The sequence below is a fragment of the Liolophura sinensis genome, chromosome 7, assembly GCF_032854445.1.
Source record: "Liolophura sinensis isolate JHLJ2023 chromosome 7, CUHK_Ljap_v2, whole genome shotgun sequence".
NCBI classification, from domain to species: domain Eukaryota; kingdom Metazoa; phylum Mollusca; class Polyplacophora; order Chitonida; family Chitonidae; genus Liolophura; species Liolophura sinensis.
In genome coordinates, this window is record NC_088301.1 from 54,448,865 (window position 1) to 54,472,062 (window position 23,198).

The following is a 23,198-nucleotide window of genomic DNA, read 5'->3' on the forward strand; positions in this document are numbered from 1 at the left end:
ATTGCATTTTGGTTTACTAGCTTTCAATCTGTCATATTGTTTGTTTACATATGCGATCCTCAAGCGCACGTTGCATCGTGGGAATCTTTCGTGGGCATGTTATCTCGTCAGGAGAACAGATTATGCCAGTGACGGATTTTCGCTTCTAATTCATTTAATTGAGACTCAATGCGTTAGCTAGCAGTTAAATACGTTGTGCCTACTCATAACTTCTGAATTTTTTCGTAATATGTCCTATTAACGAAGGATTTACTTAAAACCGCGTTAACAGCAATTTATTCCCATATAATTACGAAATTACAAGATTGTGAATATATTTATGACCTTAATGAGCTATAACAGTAGAATCATAAGGTCCTTCAATCCAATATTGAGGTCAAAGTTGCTGCCCTGCTTACATGGCATAAAAAGTGAAGATAGCATAAATTCGACTTACTCAAGCAGTTAATGTACAACTATGAATATTAACGTTTATGTTAATTAATTAGACTAGTTTAACGTGGATTGATTGATATTAAGGTGTGCTGTAAAATAAAGTATCGCACCACAGATTTAGTGACAAACATCCGGTGAGGGGATTTGTATCATTTGACGAGGATCATCTGTCACTGGCCACGTAAGGCAACTTGATCCTGTAGCCGCGGATAGCTGTTGGATTGAGGCGTCCCATCATTTAGCTCTGTGGTGACATTCGAGCCGTAATTGTGTTATATTCAGAGGTGCAATGCTTCCATAAAACACGGCCCGTTGTCTTGCACAGAATCACGGCACACGTCCAATCTCATTTATTACCATCGACACAAGCCAATGTAGGTTCCCAGGAATAGAAGGCCTCTTTGTCTCCTTATACCTGTGCTCATCGCAACATATGCAATGTGAATCCTGCTCGCCTGTAGGAATTCCTTAGGTTATGGAACAATGCTAGCAGGATGGCTCCTTAAGAGATTTTGGACGTGCTGTGTGGGAAAAGGCTTTAGGGTCTAATGCACATCGGGAGCCCCAGATGACGATCGCTGCTGGGTAAGTAAGAACCTTTAGCTCATCATGGCACACAAATATATAGTGCTGAAAGGCTATATATGAGTGATTTATGTCTCGTAGTTTTCCGTATCCTTTAAGGCACGGCGAAAAGTCATCTTACAGATCGTACCGATATTCAAGAAATGCTCCCACAAAGACAAACATGTCAGTCTCAGGAATATCATTATACCTTTTCTCTAAAGCGGGTCACGCAAAAGATAAAAATGTCTAGAACGTAATGCACGAGATTAAACTGACACAATTATTTCCCATGGCTCTGGTATCTTTGTTCGCTTCATTATTATTGAATGTCTGAAGTATTTATCATAATCTCTGCCTTGGTCCGTACTTACGACGGTTTGGGGCATGAAAGTTTAGTCGGAGTACACCTTCACTGATTAATATTTTAAAAAGCTTTCATGCTTTTGGAACACAGTAGGTCCAAATCCTGCCGTTCTTAATTTAATGCCATCTAATATACATCACAGTACGTACATATACTCTATAATGGCAGGTCATGCGTCGAACATGCAGCACAGGTTCCTTTGAGAATTAGATTTTAAGTGTAACAGAGATAACGGATTGTGAGTAGAGAGATTGTCACCAGAGGTCTGGTGCATCAAAGTACCGCGAGCCATTGTGATAAATGGATTACTAAGCCTGTGAGTATTACAAAGAACAGGGAAGGGATGGGTGATTGTGGATGGATCACACATTCCCTTTCATCAAGACACTCGTACTAGTGTACACACAGTGGTTGTCATTTTCTCGAAAACGCTGCGCTGTTAGTCAAGACTTCGATTTCTCCTGCCCGTTTCGATCTTGTCTTTGACGGAAGCTAGTGATAATGGCAGTTCACAGAAGATTTAGGTGAGGTTAAATCAATCCGGCCTTGTTAACTCTTCATTGTTGGCCTTTGGGGAACTACGTAGCAAGGCCCAGGTCTGTTACAGTGACTGGCAACGAAAGAAGAATAATGTAAGCGAGAAACGAGAAGTGCGTAAATAGAATGTTTACTGAAGGCAAAGTAAGATTATAGAAATTGTGCGATTGCAGTCTATATAGTATTACGTCTTAGTTCGCCTATATAGTATTACGGCATGACAAAAGCAGTGTTAATTTTGTTTTGCAAGATCACCCAGACAATAAATTAGACCATTGGTGATAGTACATTAATGGTTCTTTGAAGCTCTGTAAAAACTGTAAACAAACGAAATTTGTTGAAAGTCCTGAAATTTCGCCTTATAATACACGGAACCACTGAACGAACTTTGATCTGGTGGGCCGGGGCCGCTTTCCATGGACACTGTAATTTAAACAATATGTTTTCTTCATTTTCGTTGCAGAAATAGCAGAACCTCATGATGTCTAATTCCGTATGATGGACTTCTAAGAGCATTCTCCTGCTTTATAAATGTGAGAGACTTTCTGCAGCACAAGACTCACTAATAGGCTGCACTGTGTTTATAGAAGAGATGTGAAGTCGGTAGTCTTATACCGCGCCCCTACTGGACTGCACAGCTGAGTACATCAACTAAAAGCCCTGTGCTCATCTGGAAACTAAGTAGAGATGCTGAACCCTAACCTGATGCTAATCTTTATAGGTAAGCATTGATCTCCTTGTTTTAGTAATGTCACCGTATAATTCCATCTCGATGTCATAGTACCAGCACTTTACATCATCAAAGTGGGTTTTGATACATTACTATTCCTCATGAATAGTGATGAAATATTATTCATCGTGTGTAAATTACCTGCAGTTGTGGTTGTGATTGGTATATAGAAGGCTATACATGTAGAAATTCTCTTGCACAGCACAAGACGTACTAGAAGATGGAGATCACATACAATATCATCAAACAAGAATCTCGCCCTAAACATTTTATTAAAAAAATATATTTTTATTTTCGCTCATTTATTGGATAACCCGGATGGATACTGTTCAAAAAACCAATATTATATGTATAAACTGTTCATAAGGGACCGTGACACATGACCATATGAGTTGTAAATTAGTTATATTATCGTCCATTTTTACCTTGGCACGGGCCCATAAGGTAACTTCATTGGCAAGATCAACTTCTATGGCCACTTGAATATTACCAAAACGACCTTGAGATGCGGACCTGGCTATAACTTAAGGGATGAACATTCATACTGGGTGTGTTATACATGGATGGACATGTGTATTGGTCTCCTCACTGTATGCGGTTAAATTAGTTAACCTGAGCTAAGACTATAAAAATCAAAAGAAAACAAAAAGATGTACGACAAATGGGGTTGGAACGACAGTAGCTCACAACTGTGAGATGACAAACTCTGTACTTGGATTAAGTCTTCACTGCACGTCAGAAAGGCTGACAAATCTTATTGTATCTGTCGATGGGTGTGGATAGATGTAAATAGGTAGTTATAGCTGCATTAACCTCGACAGAATAACGTTATATGAGATAAGAGTCCTTGAGAAAAGAGATCAGAGATATATAAGCGGTTGCTAATATACTATTACGGTATAGCTTGCTTATTTTCAACCAATACTTAATAACTAATAAACCACTCAAGAAAAGGGAAAGACTAAAGGCGTGAAACTCTAATACTGGTTCATAAAGTTTGATTATTTTTCATGTTTATATTGACTCATTAGATTGTTATTATTTAAAGGATATTTATCTTGTACGAAGGTTGTCAGTTTTATGAGTCAAGGAAACCAGGGTTATGAACTGACCTTTGGCAAGTTACTGGCAAACCTTTTGACGTGTCATATATATCATCTTCATGTTTTAAACACCTGTATGAAGATAAGGTTTCATGTTATGTGATTTTATTTGTTACACTAAGCATCTTACACCAAGTTACATACGGTTACAACACGCCTATTAATATTTGCGTGTTTAACATGGTAGCCGTATCGAATGAAGAGTGTTATAGAACGCCTATGGAAATTCCACCAGAGGTTCCAGAGGCAAGCGTCAGTCACTAGCGACGAATTGGTATTTCAAGAATGCAACATAAACCAGCCAGAAAATAAGCGATCTCAGGAGGAGACGCCTATTGTGTAAATGCTCATTGTAGCTCGCTGGGTAGGCATTATGATGTATGGTGCACATCAATCAGTTTTCCATTTTTCCTGTGTGATGGGCAAGGTGATTGATTGCCTTATCTCAGTATACGTTCCACAACAGTTATACAACGTGAACATGACAGGCGCCATCTGTATACTGGTTTAACATAGTAAAGCTCATCTTTACATTAAATAATTCCATGTACGTCACCTAATACAAGGATGAAACAGTATTTCGTGTTGTAGAACTGATTGTGTTTCTTTTTGGCGCAGACATTTAATCGTAGTCAGTGTTTTATGATCCAAATAATCTTACCTTATTTAATTGCTTTTTCTTGGACATTTCCCAACATAAGCTACTGATTACTCTCCGCTGGACTTTTTTCGAATCTATGACTAAGTAAGCGTTGAAATCAATTCTTTTTAGCCATCAACAAATCAGTAATTTATACTGTAATTTTTTTACAACCACAACTAGTAATTCAGAAAATCATGTGGTGAATGCTTAAGGATATTAATTCTTGCACAAGCATCGTTTTACAAATCAAGGAAACGACGATATTTTGGGGGAAATAGAAATATGTTAGCGCTTCACTTTAACGCATAATGAGGATATTTATACACAGGGTATAATTTCAAAGCTTAGTGGTTAGAAACACCCATGAGCCCATGAGCTGTGACAAGATAACATATACACCTCTCAACTAGGGATACTCTTGATGGGCATGAAGTTCCTCAGTTACTTGCCAAAAGGCGTTGGTATGGTCCACCTATGAAACCGACCTACATGATAGGCATAATCAATCAATGAATCGCTCAATCAATCAATCAATCAAATTAATTAAACAGTTAAGTGCAGTTAAAGGTAATTTATTTTAAAAAAATGTCACTATTGACACCTTAAGTTAGCATTATTTTGTCATTTTTGGCAGAATAATCTGTTCTCGATTCTTTTACACAGATATAAATAATTTGTATTATCCCATAACTAGCTGTAAATGTCCCAATATGGAACTAGTCATTTATCATAAGCTGCATGTACGAACATGAATTCCTTGTGGAAGAGTTCTCTGAGAATTTACATAGCTGTTACATGCGGACTAAACTGACTGATTGCCTGACTTAGAATCTTGTAGCTCTGGTTGTTGATGTTTGGTATGTCTACAACAGTTAATTTATCCATACATGTAGCCAAAATGTAGCAAGTGGCTAGTAAAAGCAGCCTGGTGACATGGAATGAGTGTGCTAGATGGATGACTATTTAGTCAGTGACCATCTAGTTAATAATCGTACTAGTAGAATGCCGCATCTAGATAGTCTTAACGCTCGACTGAGTGAGTGAGTGAGTGCTTGGGGTTTAACGTCGTACTCAACAATTTTTCAGTCATATGACGACGAAGGAATCATTAGGGTGCATGTACGTGTAATGTGCCTCCTTGATGCAGGACGGATTTCCACCGCTCTTTTATTTAGTGCTGCTTCACTGAGACGACTTACCGAAGGCAAGTAAGCCGCCCCGCCCGAGCCATTATACTGATACGGGTCAACCAGTCGTTGCACTATCCCCTGCATGCTGAACGCCAAGCGAGGAAGTTACAACTTCCTCTTTTAAAGTCTTAGGTGTGACTCGATCAAGGATTGATCCTGGATCTACCGGTCCCGAAGCGGACGCTCTAACATTAAGTAAGAAATATAAAAACGACATATCGCCTCACCTATGTGCAAACGTAATGAACTCGGAAAATATAACAGACAGCATCCACATCTTAAAAGATCTGAAAGAAAAGAACGGTCTCTTAGAAAGCACAGAAAAGGTTACCAGGGAAATGAATTTTAGACTTGAATTCTTAGACTATAATGAAAATTTTACATCAATTTAAAATTGTTTTGTTAGGTGACAAGGTCAAAATATTGCTTGCCAATATAAATTCAAGTAAGCCGATATACTATGAGAAATTTTAGAAATTACGTCTAATAAACTGTAATTAACATCACGGTGTATTGTATGTATTTCTGCGTAAACCATGGTGCTGGGGGGGGGGGGGGGTGGGTGGGTGTAATTTTCTACTATTTAAGTAGTTACACGAATAGTTATAAATAAAAACCTAACTGAGGTAAATTGACGAAAGGCGGTATTTAACATGTGACCATTTGTCAATTATTAGACACTGTTACTGCTCTGGTTTTACTCTCTGTTCTATGTGTCGTTTGTTGTATTTAGTGGTAAGGAAAATATAATTGCTGTACGCTCATGCTGATGACCATGGCAATTGGTAATTACTCTCCTATCACCATAATGAAAACGAAATACTGTTTTTAAATTTTAACATCATCATTGTTTTGTACTTGGGAAATATAGACGTGTTCGTGAGAATTCTTCCTCGTTTCCTGGGTACAACTGTTTGGTGGCAAGAGCTATCTGAGATTTGATTGATTTTACACTTTACACCTGCCGACGGAAGTCATCTGTAGACGCGTGCCAACAGGTTTTAAATTATGTGAATAGCTGTAGCCTGGTAGGTACTTGGCATATACAGTGTACAGGCATATGACTGACAGAGCTGTAGTCTGGTAGGGGCTTGGCATATACAGTGTACGTGCACTGACGATTGACAAAGCTGTAGTTGGGCAGGGACTTGGGATATACAGTGTACGGGCACTAACGATAGACAGAGCTGTAGTTTGACAAGGACTTGACATGCACAATGGTTGGCATGTACAGCGTACGGGCACTGAAGATTTAGAGTCTCGTAGGGAGTTGGCGTAGTCTCGTAGGGAGTAGGCCTATACAGTGTATGAACACTGATGATAGACAGAGCTGTAACGTGGTAGGGATTTGGTATATGTAGTGCGCAGGCACTGATGATTGACAGAGCTGTAGTCTGCTAATGACTTGGCATACACAGTGTACGGGCACTGAGGATTGACGGAGCTGTAGTCTGGTAGAGATTTGGCATCTACAGTGTAGAGTCACTGACAATTGACAGAGTTGTAGTCTGGTAGGGATTTGGCATGTACAGTGTACTGGCACTGATGATTGACGGAACTGTAGTGTGGTAGAGACTTGGCATATACAGTGTACGAGCACTGACGATTGACGGAACTGTAGTCTGGTAGGGATTTGGCATCTACCGTGTACGGGCACTGACGATTGACGGAGCTGTAGACTGGTTGGGACTTGGCATATACAGCGTAAGGGCACTGACGACTGACAGGGTTGTGGTCTGGTAGAAACTTGACATGTACAGTGCATGATGATTGACTACAGTAGACCATTTACAATGGGCTGAATTGAAAGCGAATGTGTCATATAAGGGCGTAGACACAAGTTACACACAACACACTGTTCTATTCAGAAAAATACATCAAATGGCCGTACATTATTTTTATTTTGTTGTTGGGTAAGTATCTCCATCGTAAAGTATTGGTGACATGCTTACCTGAAATGAACGGTATATATGGATATTCAAATGCATATGCTTATTTTGACAGCTCTCCAAATCCCATCAGCGGACTTGTCCCAGTGCCCATATGATGTAGTAACGGAAGTGTTTTCCTGCCTAGCGAACGTGACAAGTTTCGAAGGCCAATCCACAATAGCTGGCGGAGACGTACATATACTTGAAGGAAATTGCTGGTAATAATCCTCAATGAGGTGTTTTACATTTCCCTTATAGTGTTGACCTTTTATATAATATAGACAACTTTGTACTTCTGAAGCTGATCAAACGTAGAAAAGAAATGTATATAGAAAGACCTATACTTCGAACATTTGTATACATGGAAACGTTTTATAGAAAGATTAGAATTATAACGTAAATGGTAAAACCTAACTTAGGCTTTAGATATTCTTATGTCCACATTTGACTGATGTGCTATATGATGTTTGTTTTTTTTTTTATGTGTGTTTTAGGAACGGTGGGTTCGAACGTGTGACGTTATGCGTGGAATCACTGTTTGCCAATTGCAATAATAAAAAGGACGTCGAAGTTTTGAACAAACTTGTCAGTGTTGTCGCCATTCGGTCAGCATTTTCGGATATATGTCGTCGTTTGGAAAGTATGTTTTTGCTATGACCATTATACTCATCGTTTGGTGCAATAGATATAATATCAAATTTATCAAACATCCGAGAATTTCGGTTTTTATCATTGAAAGATAATAGAGTTTGTGAATTCATGAAGTTCATCAGTTCCTTCCAAGTTTTGCACGATGGAACTCGGGTATTGCATTTGCATATTGACGAATACAATAACAAACCTTACTTTGAACATCGCTTCGGTGGCCAAACGGTTAGTGCTTTCGCCTCGAAGTCTGGAGACTGGGCTTTGGTATCACCAACCGATCTTAGACTTAGGTTAAAATTTCAATCATTAATCGTGGTATGTTCATTTTCACCATTTTAGCTGAAGTTTGCCGTACAATAATTTACCCAGAATTTATGTTGCCAAGCAATATTTTGACCTTGTATATAAGAAATAACAATTTTATAATGATTTGAACTTTTGATTAAGTGTAAGATTGCGTCGTGATCCCGGGGCCTGGGATCAAACTGTGTTCAAGTTTAAAATGGTACTTGCTGCTGTCTTGCTTGACGCTCAGAACCGGGAGGTTAGGGCAAGGAAACAGGACTGGTTGGCTCGGTGTCACTGTCATGAGAAAGGATGGGGCGTCATGCCTGGTGTCCTCAGTACAATACTTCAGTGTATTGGTGGCATGATGTTGGGGGCTTGGACTCGCCCTGCCACGACTCACACCTAATCACGCCTTTTACTGCTCATGCACATATGATACAGTGTTGTCAGAATTTGTTGATGAAGTAATGAAGGATTAATTTGACAAAAGACAAAAGTCCTGTCTTTGATAACGCAGTGTAAATGTTCAACAACGTTTATTTTTGTTTCCTTACAGTATATGCAAATTCCAGCGAGTGTATGAAAACTCAGAATATTCGCATCCAGAGCTGCATAGACGAAGAATACAAGCGTTTTCACAACAGTTTGAATGAAATTCAAGATATCATCAAGGAATATTGCAAGTAAGGAATTTATTCCATTGGAGAATTAGTTCTCTGTATGATTTTCACAATCCCACTATACTGGTTCAGTGTATTGTGAAAACAAAACCATCTGGAAATTCCGATTACGTTTCTGCAACTTGAACAGTAAACAGTAAATTTTCCTCACGGGCGTAAATACCAATCAACGGCCTATGTGTTGAAAGAGCAGCACGATGTTTCATTTTATCTCGGGGTTAGCAACATTTAAAGGTAGAGGAATCAAACGTTCAAGATAAACAGCCGCGCTTCGCCAGCTAGAACCCTCGATGGCTTGATTCAACCGTTCTACCTAAATGAAAAAAGGCATTTGTGAGAAAATCATGAACAAGCTTTAGCCACGTCCACCAGTTCTACTCTTAATGTCAAGCGGATATATTTCCCGAATAGTACTTTGACAAATGATGGCGAAAGGAAACTTTCGACACTCTAGAATTTAACATAATCACTGTTGTGTTTAAGACGTACCAGCTGTGCACAATTGCAGTGAAACCTGAGGACGTACGTCTAGAAAACTATACTGTCAGTAATGGGCACAGCTAAATAGTCGCACACAGTACATATTTAGTGTTTTTAAATTTACTTGATGCAAAAAATGCTTAATACTGAATTTTGGTTACATTTAAAACATACAAACATCGATCGTTAAATATGATCAACTTTGACTCTTGTTGGGCAACAGTCATCTCTTTCTGCGTATTAAATTTGCTTGGTTTGAAAGACTTTCATGACTTTCATGTAAATGTGCTTTTAGTAAAACAGTAAAACGTTTAATAGACTATGTAAATTCAGTGTACTAAATTCTGTCGAAGGCTTGCAGAAAGAAAAGGGGAATCCGAATGGCGGCTGGCATGAGATGTATCCCCCATTGCCGTTATGGTCCATTTGTAAGACGTCTTCAGGTACTACCGATGCACGTTTTCTGCAGTTGATGGCTTTTTAAAAACAGACGGTTTTTAAATCCTGGCACAATTGCATTTATTGAACACTTCCACACTTCCTGGTGGATGGCATCTAAAGACTTGAGAATAGGTTCGTCGTGCATAGTCTGCAGCTGTTAAAGTTTTTCATCAATAATATTAAGTTGTGGTATATTGTACCTCTACAATATCTTGACTAAAATACTATTTGCAAATAAATACTATAAGCTTTGTGTTCAAATGTCAGATCTGAGGTAAATGATTCTTTTGAAAGCGGTTTGGCATGAGTAAAACACTGGTGTTAAAATAATGAGTTGTATTAAGTTTTAACTGGTACTTAATTCCCGCTTTCTTCCACTACATCCATATGTTTCCAGATGTTTCAACTGCCCAGGAGCTGAACTTTAACAATACTGAATTTTCGCTTTCGACTTGCATGTTTTCTCTAGGCGACAGACTATGATGTGGTTAGAATGGGCACTTTTGAAACTTGCTAATTCAAGACCAGTCTCGCATGTAAAGTGTAAACGATATTAAATGATTCCATTCTTGTTATGTTGTTATATTTATATTTTGAATAATGTTTGGGACCATCAGATCCTTTATATAGTTCTCGTTTAGTTGGTCAGATAATCTTCTTTTCTGCGCTAGTATGTAAATGCATCCAAATTTGTTCAAGAACGGGTCCACAGGGACTGTTTTAGCTTCATCATTTTACAAATCTGTCCTGAATGGTGATTTCGACATCGAGTTCGCTCCCGTAATGAGTGTCCAGGGTCAGGCATCAGACCTATGCCGAACAAGGCAGATCGCAAGTATCACATGAGCATTGGCAATTAAACTAGGGCGCGGGACTGACATCGACAACGAAGCTATTGAACCAGATTTTCATCACAGATAGCCGCACGGCCTAATGCGTTGCTGGGTTTTGTTTGGTGTATACGCGGTGCCAGTGTGGAACGATCAACATACGAGGAGGGAAGCAAACATTACATTCATTCAGTCTGCTGTACTTGGCGGTGGCTCTGCATTGCCCGAGTCACGCAGATTGTGAAAGCGGACAAATTTCGATTTTACTACCAGCTGTACCCTTTACAAACCCCGAACCTGGTCAATACTACAAACATGCACGTATCAATCTTCTACTACACTATCAAAAATTCAGGCGTTATCTGTTACCTTTTTCTACTTCCCATCTTTCCACAAAATGACATATGCTATATTTCTGAAAATATAAATACTATAATTTCGTGTGAAGACATGGGTCAATTCGGCAGATAACTGAATATCGGTAAACTCTGACATGCTTGTAACGGAAAGTGAAGTAACTAATTAATAAATAGGAGAAGGTCCAAGGCACAAGGCACAAGGTCCAAGGCACAAGGCACAATTAGACACAAAAAGAAATTTGAAGAGAAATACACGAAAACATGTTCTATTCACACAAACGATTTAGCCTGTTCCCGTTCACCAAGGTTCTTAATATTCATATTCAAAAAAGATTTATGTCTTTTAAACCCATCAGTGTCATTTCAATATGAATGATTTATAAGGCAATGGAATGGAAGGAGGTCGATTTCTAGTATTCAGATTGTATTCATGAAAGAAATGAAATGTTTATGAAAAGAAAGGTTATGAAAGAAATGTTTAATTATTAAACTCCTCTTACGTATGACATAGATTACCAGTCGCGTTTTCAGATATCTTTAATCTGCAACTGTCGAATTACATGTCTAAGTAACTTGTCATAGCGTTATGTAGCTTTATATATAAACGGCCTCAAAGTGGTTGTGTGCCTGTCGCCGCGCGATCAACCATCGGTGATCAATGGTTATTTGCAATGAAACCAACCTGTGTTTTTCCACTGGCTACACTCCTGTTATGGAATTTCAATAAAGCTTAAAGCCGGCCTCAAATTAAGGAAAGGCTTTCATGTATTTTAACAATTACTGCCTTCCAATCTGTTTGACTTCTGGAATGTCGACCCTTACGAGATTCACGTCTCCGTATATACTTCACACGAAGGAAAATCAATACTCTGTACCAGGAATTCAGTCAAAGCAACTAACCGGTATTAAGTCTTTCATGCAGAAAGGCGATTAGAAGTCAAGAATTAAAAGCTAATATGACCGTTTGTACGAATATTATTCACAGGTGTGTACAATGGATAGCCCAAAGCTACATGTATCAACCAAACTGAACGCATTGTGAAAACAATTCCAATATACTGTCTTTCTATAATAATTTCTATAATGATTTCGCAAGCATACATGGGATCATCCCCAAAATCCGTGATTTCATGCAAAGCTCTGTATATCTGTTCGGTTTTAGTCTGAGTTGTTTTGTGCATTGCTTTCTGAAGTAGGTCTTTCTTGACTAACGATTCATGAGAATACGATTTGTATATTTTGTTTATGTTATTCCTTACGCATTCACAAAGAACATGTGTTTTATGTGGTTTTGGAAAGTGACGGAGGCTTAGATCTGACAAATAAAAATGTGTTATACCGGATAGGGTCATACCAAAGACTTTGAAAATGGTACTTGCTTAATTTACTATCTTCAAGCTGTGTATTCACTGGAAATGTGATTGTTTTACAGATATTCTTGGGCGACATCAGGATGTATAGAGAGACCCGTTCGGCACAGTTGTAACCCGGGAGTAGCCGACCTTCTGGTCAGTTTCATGGGGGGATTAACTCCTCCTATGTGCAATTCTGCCACAACATTTGTCCCTGATTTAAAGGCATTTTCAGTGTATACGTTTCTGCTGGGTTATTTTACCTTCTTGCTCGCTAGTGAACGGTAATTTTAGCTACCACCGTAATTTGAGGAATAAGGGCAACTTGCATAATGCGACCAGTACATGGACAAGCAACATGATGGTGATGCATCCTGGATCATTGAGTGGCTCGGCTGCGTTGGATCTCTGTGAATTCTGACATGCTCTGTGGTCTTCTGTATATAGAGGTGACATATGTGTGCTATCACAGACTAGTAATAGCCTGTGCACCTGCTTTGTTCAAGTCAGGACACATATGTAAGAGTTACATGACAAATCTATGTTCAGACCTTGGACTATATTTCGGAACAAAAAACTAATTGAACGTTGCCTTGGAAACTTGACATGAGAATGTTAACTGCATCTGGTAAAGTGAATGTACGAAGTATGCATTTCCTCATTAAAGGTGCATGTAAAACACATTTTTTTCTCTTGGTCGAATTTCCTACCTGTCTTATATTATAGTGGTCATTCACTGTTACATTCTGTTTTTGGAACGAATTTAACTGTTAAACGTGAGCTAAGTATTATGAGTTAGCTTAGTGACCAAAATGTGGCGTATAAGATTTAATCAGTGCGATTTCTATGATAAATAAAATGACAGGTGTGAATTAATTAAACTTGTAAAGATTAAACAGAGATTCCTGTTTCTCCATACTAGGTTTTCAGGGTAGACAAGTATAAGGAGCTGTATTTATTTATATATTGGTAAGACGGCTCTGGATTCGATGTACATATATGCGCCACCTACTCGATATTGATCAGGTAAGGAAGGCGGTAGCAGAACATGCACAGTGCGCAATGGTCTACCGTCGTAACGTTTAGTGCGTAGATAAAAAATGGATCTTAAAGGGCAAGTTCTTACTGACAGTACAATGCAGGCAGAGAGCGGCCGTGGTCTAGTCATGACAGCTAGGACACACGAGGTGCGGGTTTTCTTGATTTAACTGCTTGTGGAGCTTTCGGCGTCGCCAGTCTGGCTGTTTGCGCTGTCTAATGTTTGTTGAAGACAGCTGGTCTTCCATCAATATTGTGTGCGTCATATACTTACGTCATACAATGTGCGTCATATATGTACGTCATATACTGTGCGTCATATATGTACGTCATATATGGAAATGTTCGTCGGTGACTTACTCAAAGTCGTTGGTTTATTTTGGGATCTCCGATTCTGTCACCCACCAAACTACTTTAGTATGGCTTTGAGTAACAATCAAATAAACATAAATAAATAGGCCCCATCATGTTCTAATCCAATGGTTCAATCGTGCTTTTACGCCAGGAGGTGTGTCTGACAGCTGGTATGGGGCTTTCCTCTGAGCTCTGCACGGTTTTCTAATCATCGAGGTCGGGATTAAACACCAATCAGATGAATATTTTCATCGCAACACTGGGACAGGTCTAGCTTCAATGAAAAAACACTTTTAGGTTATTGAATGAATACCGTTGATGTGCACGAGTTCTATTTTTGTGTGGTGCCGAAGCGTGAACGATCCTCCAGTTTAGTTTACAACAGACATTGTACGATTCAATTTTAACTTTAATAAACATTAATTGCTGAAAACAAGGTAGTAACATTTCTTATGACTGGTGCTAGAATAAAGAGAATAAAGAGTTTTGGCCGAGATTTGATAATTTGGCAGCAGTTTTTAATTTTTTTTTACAGCAGCAGTGCAACTTTATTAGCAAAATTAACTATGCTACAGTAATTCTAGACTTGTCAATAATAAACAGTCGACTTGTATTAGCAAACTAGTGGATTTTTGAGGCAAAAAACTAAAAAGACTATTACATATAGAAAATCTACTTAAAATATAGTTGAATCCAAATTTTGAGTTACAAAATAACGGTGAAGGAAGGTGAAGTAAAAGACAAATGGAGTAGGAGCTATAATGTATTTACAGAAACAAACAAATGTATAAAAATGGAGGTGAGAGGGAAAGTATTGCTGCATATAAATGTCTTCTCAATGGTTGAAAAAACACGAGGTCACGGTAAAGTTATGTTGCTAATGCCCAAGTGCAATATGAACGTTAGTAGGAAGGTCTATCAGCATCCTGCGGATGGTCGTGGGTTTTCCACGGGCTCTGCCCGGTTTCCTCCCACCATAATGCTGGCCGCCGTCGTATAAGTGAAATATTCTTGAGTACGGCGTAAAACACCAATCAAATAAATAAATAAATAAAGAAATAAATATGAACGTTGCAATATTAAGTATGTGGCACTGTAGATAAAATGTTTAAAATATAGACAAGCATAGAAGTGCACTAAAAATTATCAAACAACACACCAGATTCTAGTCCAACGTTGATTTTTTTCGCATAAATAGTACGTCGCCGTTTATAATAAAATTCCTTACTGCAGAACAACTGTCAATAAAGAAACACATAGATGACACATCTTGGTGACACCAGATGCAGAGATGAAAGTTCACTTGTGACTTAGCTGGTTTTTTCATTGAGCAAACTTCTACCGCTCATTTTATGATTACTTACATTTTGAATCCCTCACCCTGACTTGACTGAAAATGACTTCACATAATACATATACTGTATCTTATCTTACTTAACTGAAGAACTGTTGCCATGAAAATGTCTGTATTCATCATATCTTCATCTCTAAAAAAATGACCTCTCACATTCTAAAATTGCATCGAGATGGTGTAGAGCTGAGGATTGTTTATTCGCACAAACATCATGGAATTGTTCCGCAGCACGATATCAAATGGAATGAGGATGTAAGATCCGTCGTTTGGAAATGAATCATGAAACTGAGTATGACTGGTCGGGCTAGACTAACGTCGAGTAGAACTGTATGACATTGCACTTTCTGATAATAAAGTCCTCTGTTGGATAAGGTGATATTGCATTTGACAAATGCATCACGGCACTATCCCACTTAATAAAAATCCCCAACAGCACTATTATACACGATGAGATTACGTCGAACTACAAATCTCTGTTAAATGAATTCCTCTCGGCCACGGAGCCCCCATGAAGCCCCTAGAGGTTTATTTATACTTGCGTGGCACAAATATAAATACATATATGTATTCTTCAGAATATAAAGGTAAGTCAGGACATAACAGATGTAACATTTTCCTTTTGATGACTATCTTTAAACAAGTGACTTCAATCCGGATTTCTTATACTGATATTGATATTTTCTGAATTTTCGATCTCAGTATAAAGATTTATGTTGTGCATCCGCCTTTTCCCAAGCGATGTCATTGCCCTGAATAAGAATGTGATTGCAGTGCGAAACTGTTTATTTATGGTAAGCCAACTATAATTATTTCCACAGAGAATATTCCCAAACAAATTGCAGTAGTCACAAAGAAAATAGAGTCTTTTTCTGTGCAGTTTAAATATTCCAAGACTCCATACATAGACAGTCTCACACTTCTCATCCATTCTCTCGAAATACACTCTTAATACTTGGTTTTTAGAGGCTTGAAAGTATATCAAGTAATCTAAATGATTGCTCCTGATTTATTGATTGAGTGATTGATTCGTGTCGAACGCCTTAATCTTCCACTTATATGACTTCGAGTGCGAAAAAATAGGTATATAGTGTAGAGCGGCATATCTACAATAACTACTGATCCCGTTCTATGACTTCGTTAAGCTATATGCTTTACCTGGTTTTGCAAAATGTTCTCAACTAGCATCGATGAATATATTTTCAAAGGTTGACATTGCGCTGGTGCATAGATCATTAGTTGTGGGATGTCGAAAACAATTACAGTTCCATGACAATATCCCTCAGCGAATTCTAAAATATTTCTTCGTAGGTAACATATTTAACTGATGAACTTGGCAAAATGCCACTTGGCCAAGAAGACAAATCTGTGGAACTTTAGATCACTTCCAAATAGATCCACTGCAGCTAAAATCCATTCCCTTAACTATCAATTGAGAATAGTAATCTTCACAGGAGACCCGAACTCCAAGCAGATGGTGTTATAACTATTTTTTTATTACATTATTAAATGTTTAATGGCCAAAATTTGTGTCTGACATTTAGCGGCTATGACTTCGGCGTTTAATGACCAACTTTTATCGACCACAACTGTAGTTTATTTTTCCGCTGTATCTACTGAAGCCACTTGACGTTAGATAATATCCATGTCATATCTCCATTTAGTGTCACTAATGTCATTTCATTCCATCACTTGAGTTCTGGGATTTGACAGTCGAAGAACAATCAGCTGCCTCAACTTTAGTCCTGATAAACTGCATGACAGTTGCTCGAGAAAGAGCTTGATTATCGCTCAGAGATCAAAGTAATAGCAAACTTCTTTATTTAATAGTTGACTGATACAGGATATAAATCGGTCATGCTCAATGTATTTATAGAACACAACGTCCTGCGTTTGACAAACAAATTAGCCAAAAAAAGGCCTTTCTTGTAACATTTAGATCCCCTTCATAATTGTATATACAGGTATAGAAGGGAAAATAAAAGAATATTTGCTTGAATCAATATGGCGCCTCAATTTGAAAGAATGAATTCCTGCCGTGCCCCATTAACGATAAAAAGGACAGTTTAAAAGGTGACTTTTACATGGATAGAAATCTGTCGAAAGGTCCTACGTATGTACCATGCGACAATATACATGTTTTTTACTGTATAGCAGTTGTTAGACCATGTATACTCATTTTTTTGGGTTTTGCGTCGTACTTAACGTCGTATTTAGAATTTTTCAGTATATGACGACGAAGAGCCATTAGGTGTGTGTACATAGATAGTGTGTGTTCTTATGGCAGGGCGAGTCCATGCCGCCATTGTGTTGCCGTCACTGAAGTATCATGCCCAACACACCAGACATTACACCCTACCGAGTAACATTATACTGACACCGGGAAAACCAATCCGGTTTCTTTGCTCTAGACCTCATAGTGCTGAGCACCGAGGCTGCAACATGTACCATTTGTAAAGTCTTTAGTTCACCCAAGCTGGGTTTGACCCCGGGTCTCTCGACTTCGAAGCGAACCCTCTAGCCGTTAAGCCACCTCTGTTATGATATGAAGGGGTCCTCTGTTATGATTTACGATTGGTATACAAATGTATGTTATGTACGACGCCAAGATTTAAAGAAATTTAACGACCACAAAATAGCCAGGAAAATAAACAGCTGGAAATTGTCAGACCGATGGCTCATTTAGAATGGAAAATCTTTCTATGGCCTAATGACCACTTCTTTCTGGAAACATTATACGAAAATCAATAAGACAAAAAACAACAAAACAATACGCAGTAGTGTCCAGATTGTTTGCGAAGGTTCTGTGTTTGATGGAATAACTCTTATAATTTCTCACAAATCATGGGTGTAACATAGCTTTCGTAGTAGTCTATGCCTGTAGAAGATTGGCGTAGTTTTATACAGCTTTTCTTTGGTCTGTTTTGTAATCCGTTAAAAAAAAAACAGCATATGAAACAGCACGTATTCATGCGTGTCTTGCGGCTGATTGTCAGTTAATTTATTTAAAGGAAATTACATGTACAGGAGTCCTATAAACGATACAAATGTAACGACTAAATATAAGCGTCATGTCCGACATCCGTATACCATTCGTAGTCCGTAAATGGCGTTCCAAGCCGATAATCGCAAGATCCATTTACAAAACAACGTTTAATACTAGCTCCCAAAGACAAAGGTATGTGAGAAATTATATAAACAGGAAATAAAGCCGGTAACACGCAAAAGAAAAGCGGTCATCAGTTTTCAATAATGTCGGGCAGACTGGATATACCAGGCATGAATTCCATATCAAAGTTCAAATTCGTAGTCCATGAATGAGTTCCAGGTCAAATAACAATAAAACAAGGTATCTCAGTAGCGCTTTGATTGCAACTGTTCATAAAGGCATCATGCAGATGTAATGAGCATTGCTGCCTTTTTACGGCCCCTAGCCCCAGGTTAAGTAGTATTAGATACAGTTTGAAAATGACGAGCTGATTTTGCCAAGAACGTAACACACATTTTACATAATGGCTATGTATACATACTAGCATATTCAAACATTATGCACTGTGAGAATATCTATAAAGAAACATCTCCAGTTTACGAGAGTGCAGTTCGATAGCTAGTGGCATCATTATGCCTAATACATGGGATTGTTTTCATTTACAGAGAGAAAAGGGATCGTCTCGTTGCCTTTGTTGTATCATACGAACCTGCGTAAGAGTCTATGTGATCCCTGTCAAACGGAATATCACGAACACCCCAAGGCAGTTATTGAGTAATTGGTTATAGTATATACCATCTTTTTCAAAAACTGTATGGCCGTTGCGTTTGTGCTGATCAAATGATGCTAAAGTATATCATCAGCTATCTTCTTAGACAAGTTAACAAGTTAATGCTAAATTTTATGACCACCTCTATTGACTCCGGGTAAAATATGACCGATACTAAAATTGTTAATATTATATAGGTACAGTAAATTGCTTCAACCTTTACAGATATTTGCATTATATACCACTGTCAACCTTCACAGTTGTTAAACAGTGTCTTTGTTTAATTTAACATGTGACCAGACGCCGAGTCCACAAAGTCATTTCTGACTTTAGTCAAAATTTGAAATGCGATCTTAAAGCTTATTTTTAGTTTCAGAAACTAGTTTGTCCACCTCATCAATGTTATCTTAAGACAAATGCATGCAAATTTCAACTTCAAGTACCAAAAACTAAGCATTATGATGCAATTTTAAATACTGAGTTATGTCAGAAATGATTTTGTTCTGTAACACATATTAGAGCTAAACTTAAATATAGCCGATTGGAAGTCTTCCGCGTGTGGAGAGATATTGTGCGTATCTACCATGCGTGATTCATGCGACAACGTGCCTATCACCTCTGATGCTGACTGTTTCCTGTATTTTCTCGTTTTCCTATAGCTAGCACTTCACGGGCGATACGATAACAGCTCATCAGTTTGGTCTCACCTCATCATAGACAAAAACACGAGCAATGGACAATGTCTACACGTCAGTCGACACTGATACCGGTGTGTATTTAGTGTGTGTTTATAAACTGAGGTTAACAAACTGCAGTAATAACCTTACTACCTGGTATTAACATTGACTCTCACCTGACCTGTCAGAACAACCACGCATCGGGTGCCTTACAGATAAGGGGTGACAGCTTTAGGGGACTACTCAACTGTGGAAATTGACAAAACTTCAAAAGCTTTGGAGTAATGTACAGGAACAACTTTCGCTTGCTACCACTTGTCCAGGTAATGTAGAACTTTTATGTGAAACTGAGAGTAACATTGTAAATTGTATGAATCTTACTGTACTCAGTCACAACAACACTGCTCATTTCTGGACAGAACTAGCATACTAGAAAGTCTACAGGCTATAGACTCACTCATGCCGATGGTTAAAGACCTTGAAAAATCATTTGAAAACTCAATACAGCAACGCCAAACCCGTATAAACACAGTTTCACTATTCCAGAAGTCACAAATCCAAATCGAGATATTCGAGCAATTCGATATTCAAAGTTCGATATTGGCCAAGAAGAGAGCACAGGCGGAAGGTGTTCAAGCAGGAACAGCATACAGTAAAGAGAGAAGCGCACTTGCGCAAGCTACAGGCACTCACCGTTGAGCAACAACATATGGCTTATGCTCTGTCCACCTGTATTCAAATAGAATTGGATGCCGAACTCGAATACTTGAAGAAACAAAGAGGAGAAACAATGGAGAAACGTCTTCTCTGTACCTGTGGAGGACAGCACACAACATATACAGGGTAATGTGGAGTCTCTCAGTCCGCAAAAAAAAAAGCTGGTAAAAAGCGAAATCTGGATACTAGAACGTAAAGTAACACCAGGGCAGACAAAACCACCCCATCACCAAGGCCATCGCCAAAGGTAACGTCACATACCAACATTCTTCCAGCTTTTGATCTGATGAAAGTCAGCTGTTAATAAAGGAACTACTTCTTTCACGATTGGGTACTTAAAATGACCAACCTGAAACGTATGCAATTTGAAAGGCTGGGAGTAGCCACATCATGGTAGAGCTTAACGTCACCGCCATGGAAGAACTGGACCTATTGGTCAAATACTTAGGAACAGAGTCAAGAATGGCCGCAGTCTGCGAGCTTCCAGTGTCAATGATCCTCACGAGGCCTGATGCGAGCTTGGGACAGGCTCGACGAAAGATATGGTTCTCCTGAACTCTCGGAGGCTTCTCTGAAATATAAACTGCAGCAGTTCCCCCAAACAAACTAATAAACACAGTTAAAAACTGTATGACTTGGCCAATATCTTTTCGGTAATTGAAGCAATCAAAGAAGACATAAAATAAAAGGTGTTACTGCCTTACTTCGACGCTTCGTCCTTAATCTCCCCAACTTCGATGCTTCGTCCGGAGTTTCCCCAATTGTCAGCAAATTGCCTTACAATCTCCAAGAAAAATGGCAAAAATCACGCCACTCATTACAAAAAGCAATTTGGCGTGACTTACTTTCCTTTCTCTTATTTCGTGTACTTCATCAGAGACATGTGCAAGATCAAAAACGACCCGAGCTGCTATGAAGTCACTCAGAAGGAAAGGACACATAGCCACACCAATACAAACAGGCAGAGTATGCCAGGAAGATTGATGTAACCAATGACTCTAAATCATCACTTGATTCACGTCAAATGTCCAGTCCACAAAACGGGACACACTTTAAATCAGTGCAGAGGGTTTCGGTCTAAGTCAATAGAAGAACGGAAAACCTTTCTGAAGGACAGTGGTATATTCTTCAGTTGCTGTATATCGTCCTCACACGAAGGCATGTAGGGGGACGATCAATTGCACTGAATGTGGAAGTGATAAACATCCAACAGCTGTTCAGCAGAAGGCCAAACCATCGGCATGCAATTCCGATGACAGCAATAAAACCATTCCCCTACAGAGTGAAACCATATCAGGTACTGTGTCATCCAACTATACTGAAATTTGTGGAGACAAGTTCAGTGGGAAGTCGTGTGGTAAAACGGTCCTTGTCAAAGGACAGCCAAAGAAGACCAGAAACATGTATGCCATCCTGGACGACCAGAGCAACATATCTCTAGCGAAATCCGATTTCTTTGAACTGTTTGAAATCGGTGGCCAAGGCATCCCTTATTCACTTTCATTGTGTGCCGGTAATGAGTGTGATTATATACTTGACACCGTCTACTATCATCATCAGCCGTTTTTGGAACTACAAAGGATGATGACAAACCTGGGATGTCCACTGAACTACAAAGGGTGATGACAAACCTGGGATGTCCACTGAAGACAGGCAGTTTCTCAACATTATGGAAAATGAACTCTTTAAAGGCTTGAATGGTAACCAGGTGATAACCTGGTAGTTCCCCTCCCGTTTCGTGCGACACGTCGACGCATCACTGGACCCAATGTTGAGGAACCCCATTAGGCGGCAACATTTCATCGACTTTATACAAAAGGAAATGCAGAGCATGACAAAGGACATGCAGAGCTCCCACCACCTCTACGAGATTGAGAAGAATCCCAATCAATTCATCTGCCAAATTTCAAGATGTGTCATTAAATGACGTGCTTCTAAGAGAAACCGATCGCCTGGGAATCCTGCTTTGTTTCCGGAACTGAAACACTGCTGTCACTGCGGACATCCAACAGATGTTTCACAGCTTCTATGTCAGAGAAGATCATAGGAATTACCTTCGGGTTCTGCAGTTCCGACACAATAACCCTGAGAAGGAACGTGCGTCCACGCCTTTGGGAATGGCCAGCAGTGGCAACCTACGGTTTGAGGCACATCTCTACGGCATGGAGCGCCGAATTTGGCCATGAAGTTAGTGAATCGTCAACCTCAACTTTTATGCTGGCGATGCCCTGACAGCCCAATCGACGGCGGACACCGACATTGACCTCACGAGGAGAACTCTACAGACGCTGAAGAAGGACGGTAATTTGCGTCTACATAAGATTCCCTCAAACAGTTCCGAGGTCATGGAAGCTTTTTCGCCGGATGACCACGCGATGGATCCGAAAACTTGGATCTTGCCAACAACTCCGTTCCATTACACCTTAGGTTAGGCCTGACGTGAGACTTGAACTGTGATATATTCACATTGCAAGTATCGAAGAGCCCTAAACCATTCACTCGTTGTGGAATTTTGTCATTCTCCGGCAACTGATGTCAGAAACTAAAGGCTGGGATGAACCACTTCCTAATGATCGTGAGTACGAGTGGCAATACTGGAAAGAGACATTAACAGACCTAATTTAAAATCCTAATTGTATCCGTAGAGAGGTTCGTGTTTTCTCAGATGCCTCTGAGAAAGCAATTACCGCAATTGCTATCAAAGAAGACGTTAGTAACAACTTTA

The 23,198-nt window shown here is 39.1% G+C and overlaps 1 protein-coding gene across 1 annotated transcript; it reads left to right on the forward strand.

Moving 5' to 3' along the window:
* Window positions 1-2,554: 2,554 nt before the first annotated feature.
* On the forward strand, window positions 2,555-22,659 carry LOC135471034 (uncharacterized). Its single transcript, XM_064750082.1, has 6 exons — window positions 2,555-2,624; window positions 7,574-7,718; window positions 7,995-8,140; window positions 8,993-9,119; window positions 12,659-12,803; window positions 22,543-22,659. Exons 1-6 carry the CDS (start codon window positions 2,591-2,593, stop codon window positions 22,657-22,659), a joined length of 714 nt encoding a protein of 237 aa, XP_064606152.1. The 5' UTR covers window positions 2,555-2,590.
* The last annotated feature ends 539 nt before the right edge of the window (window positions 22,660-23,198 follow it).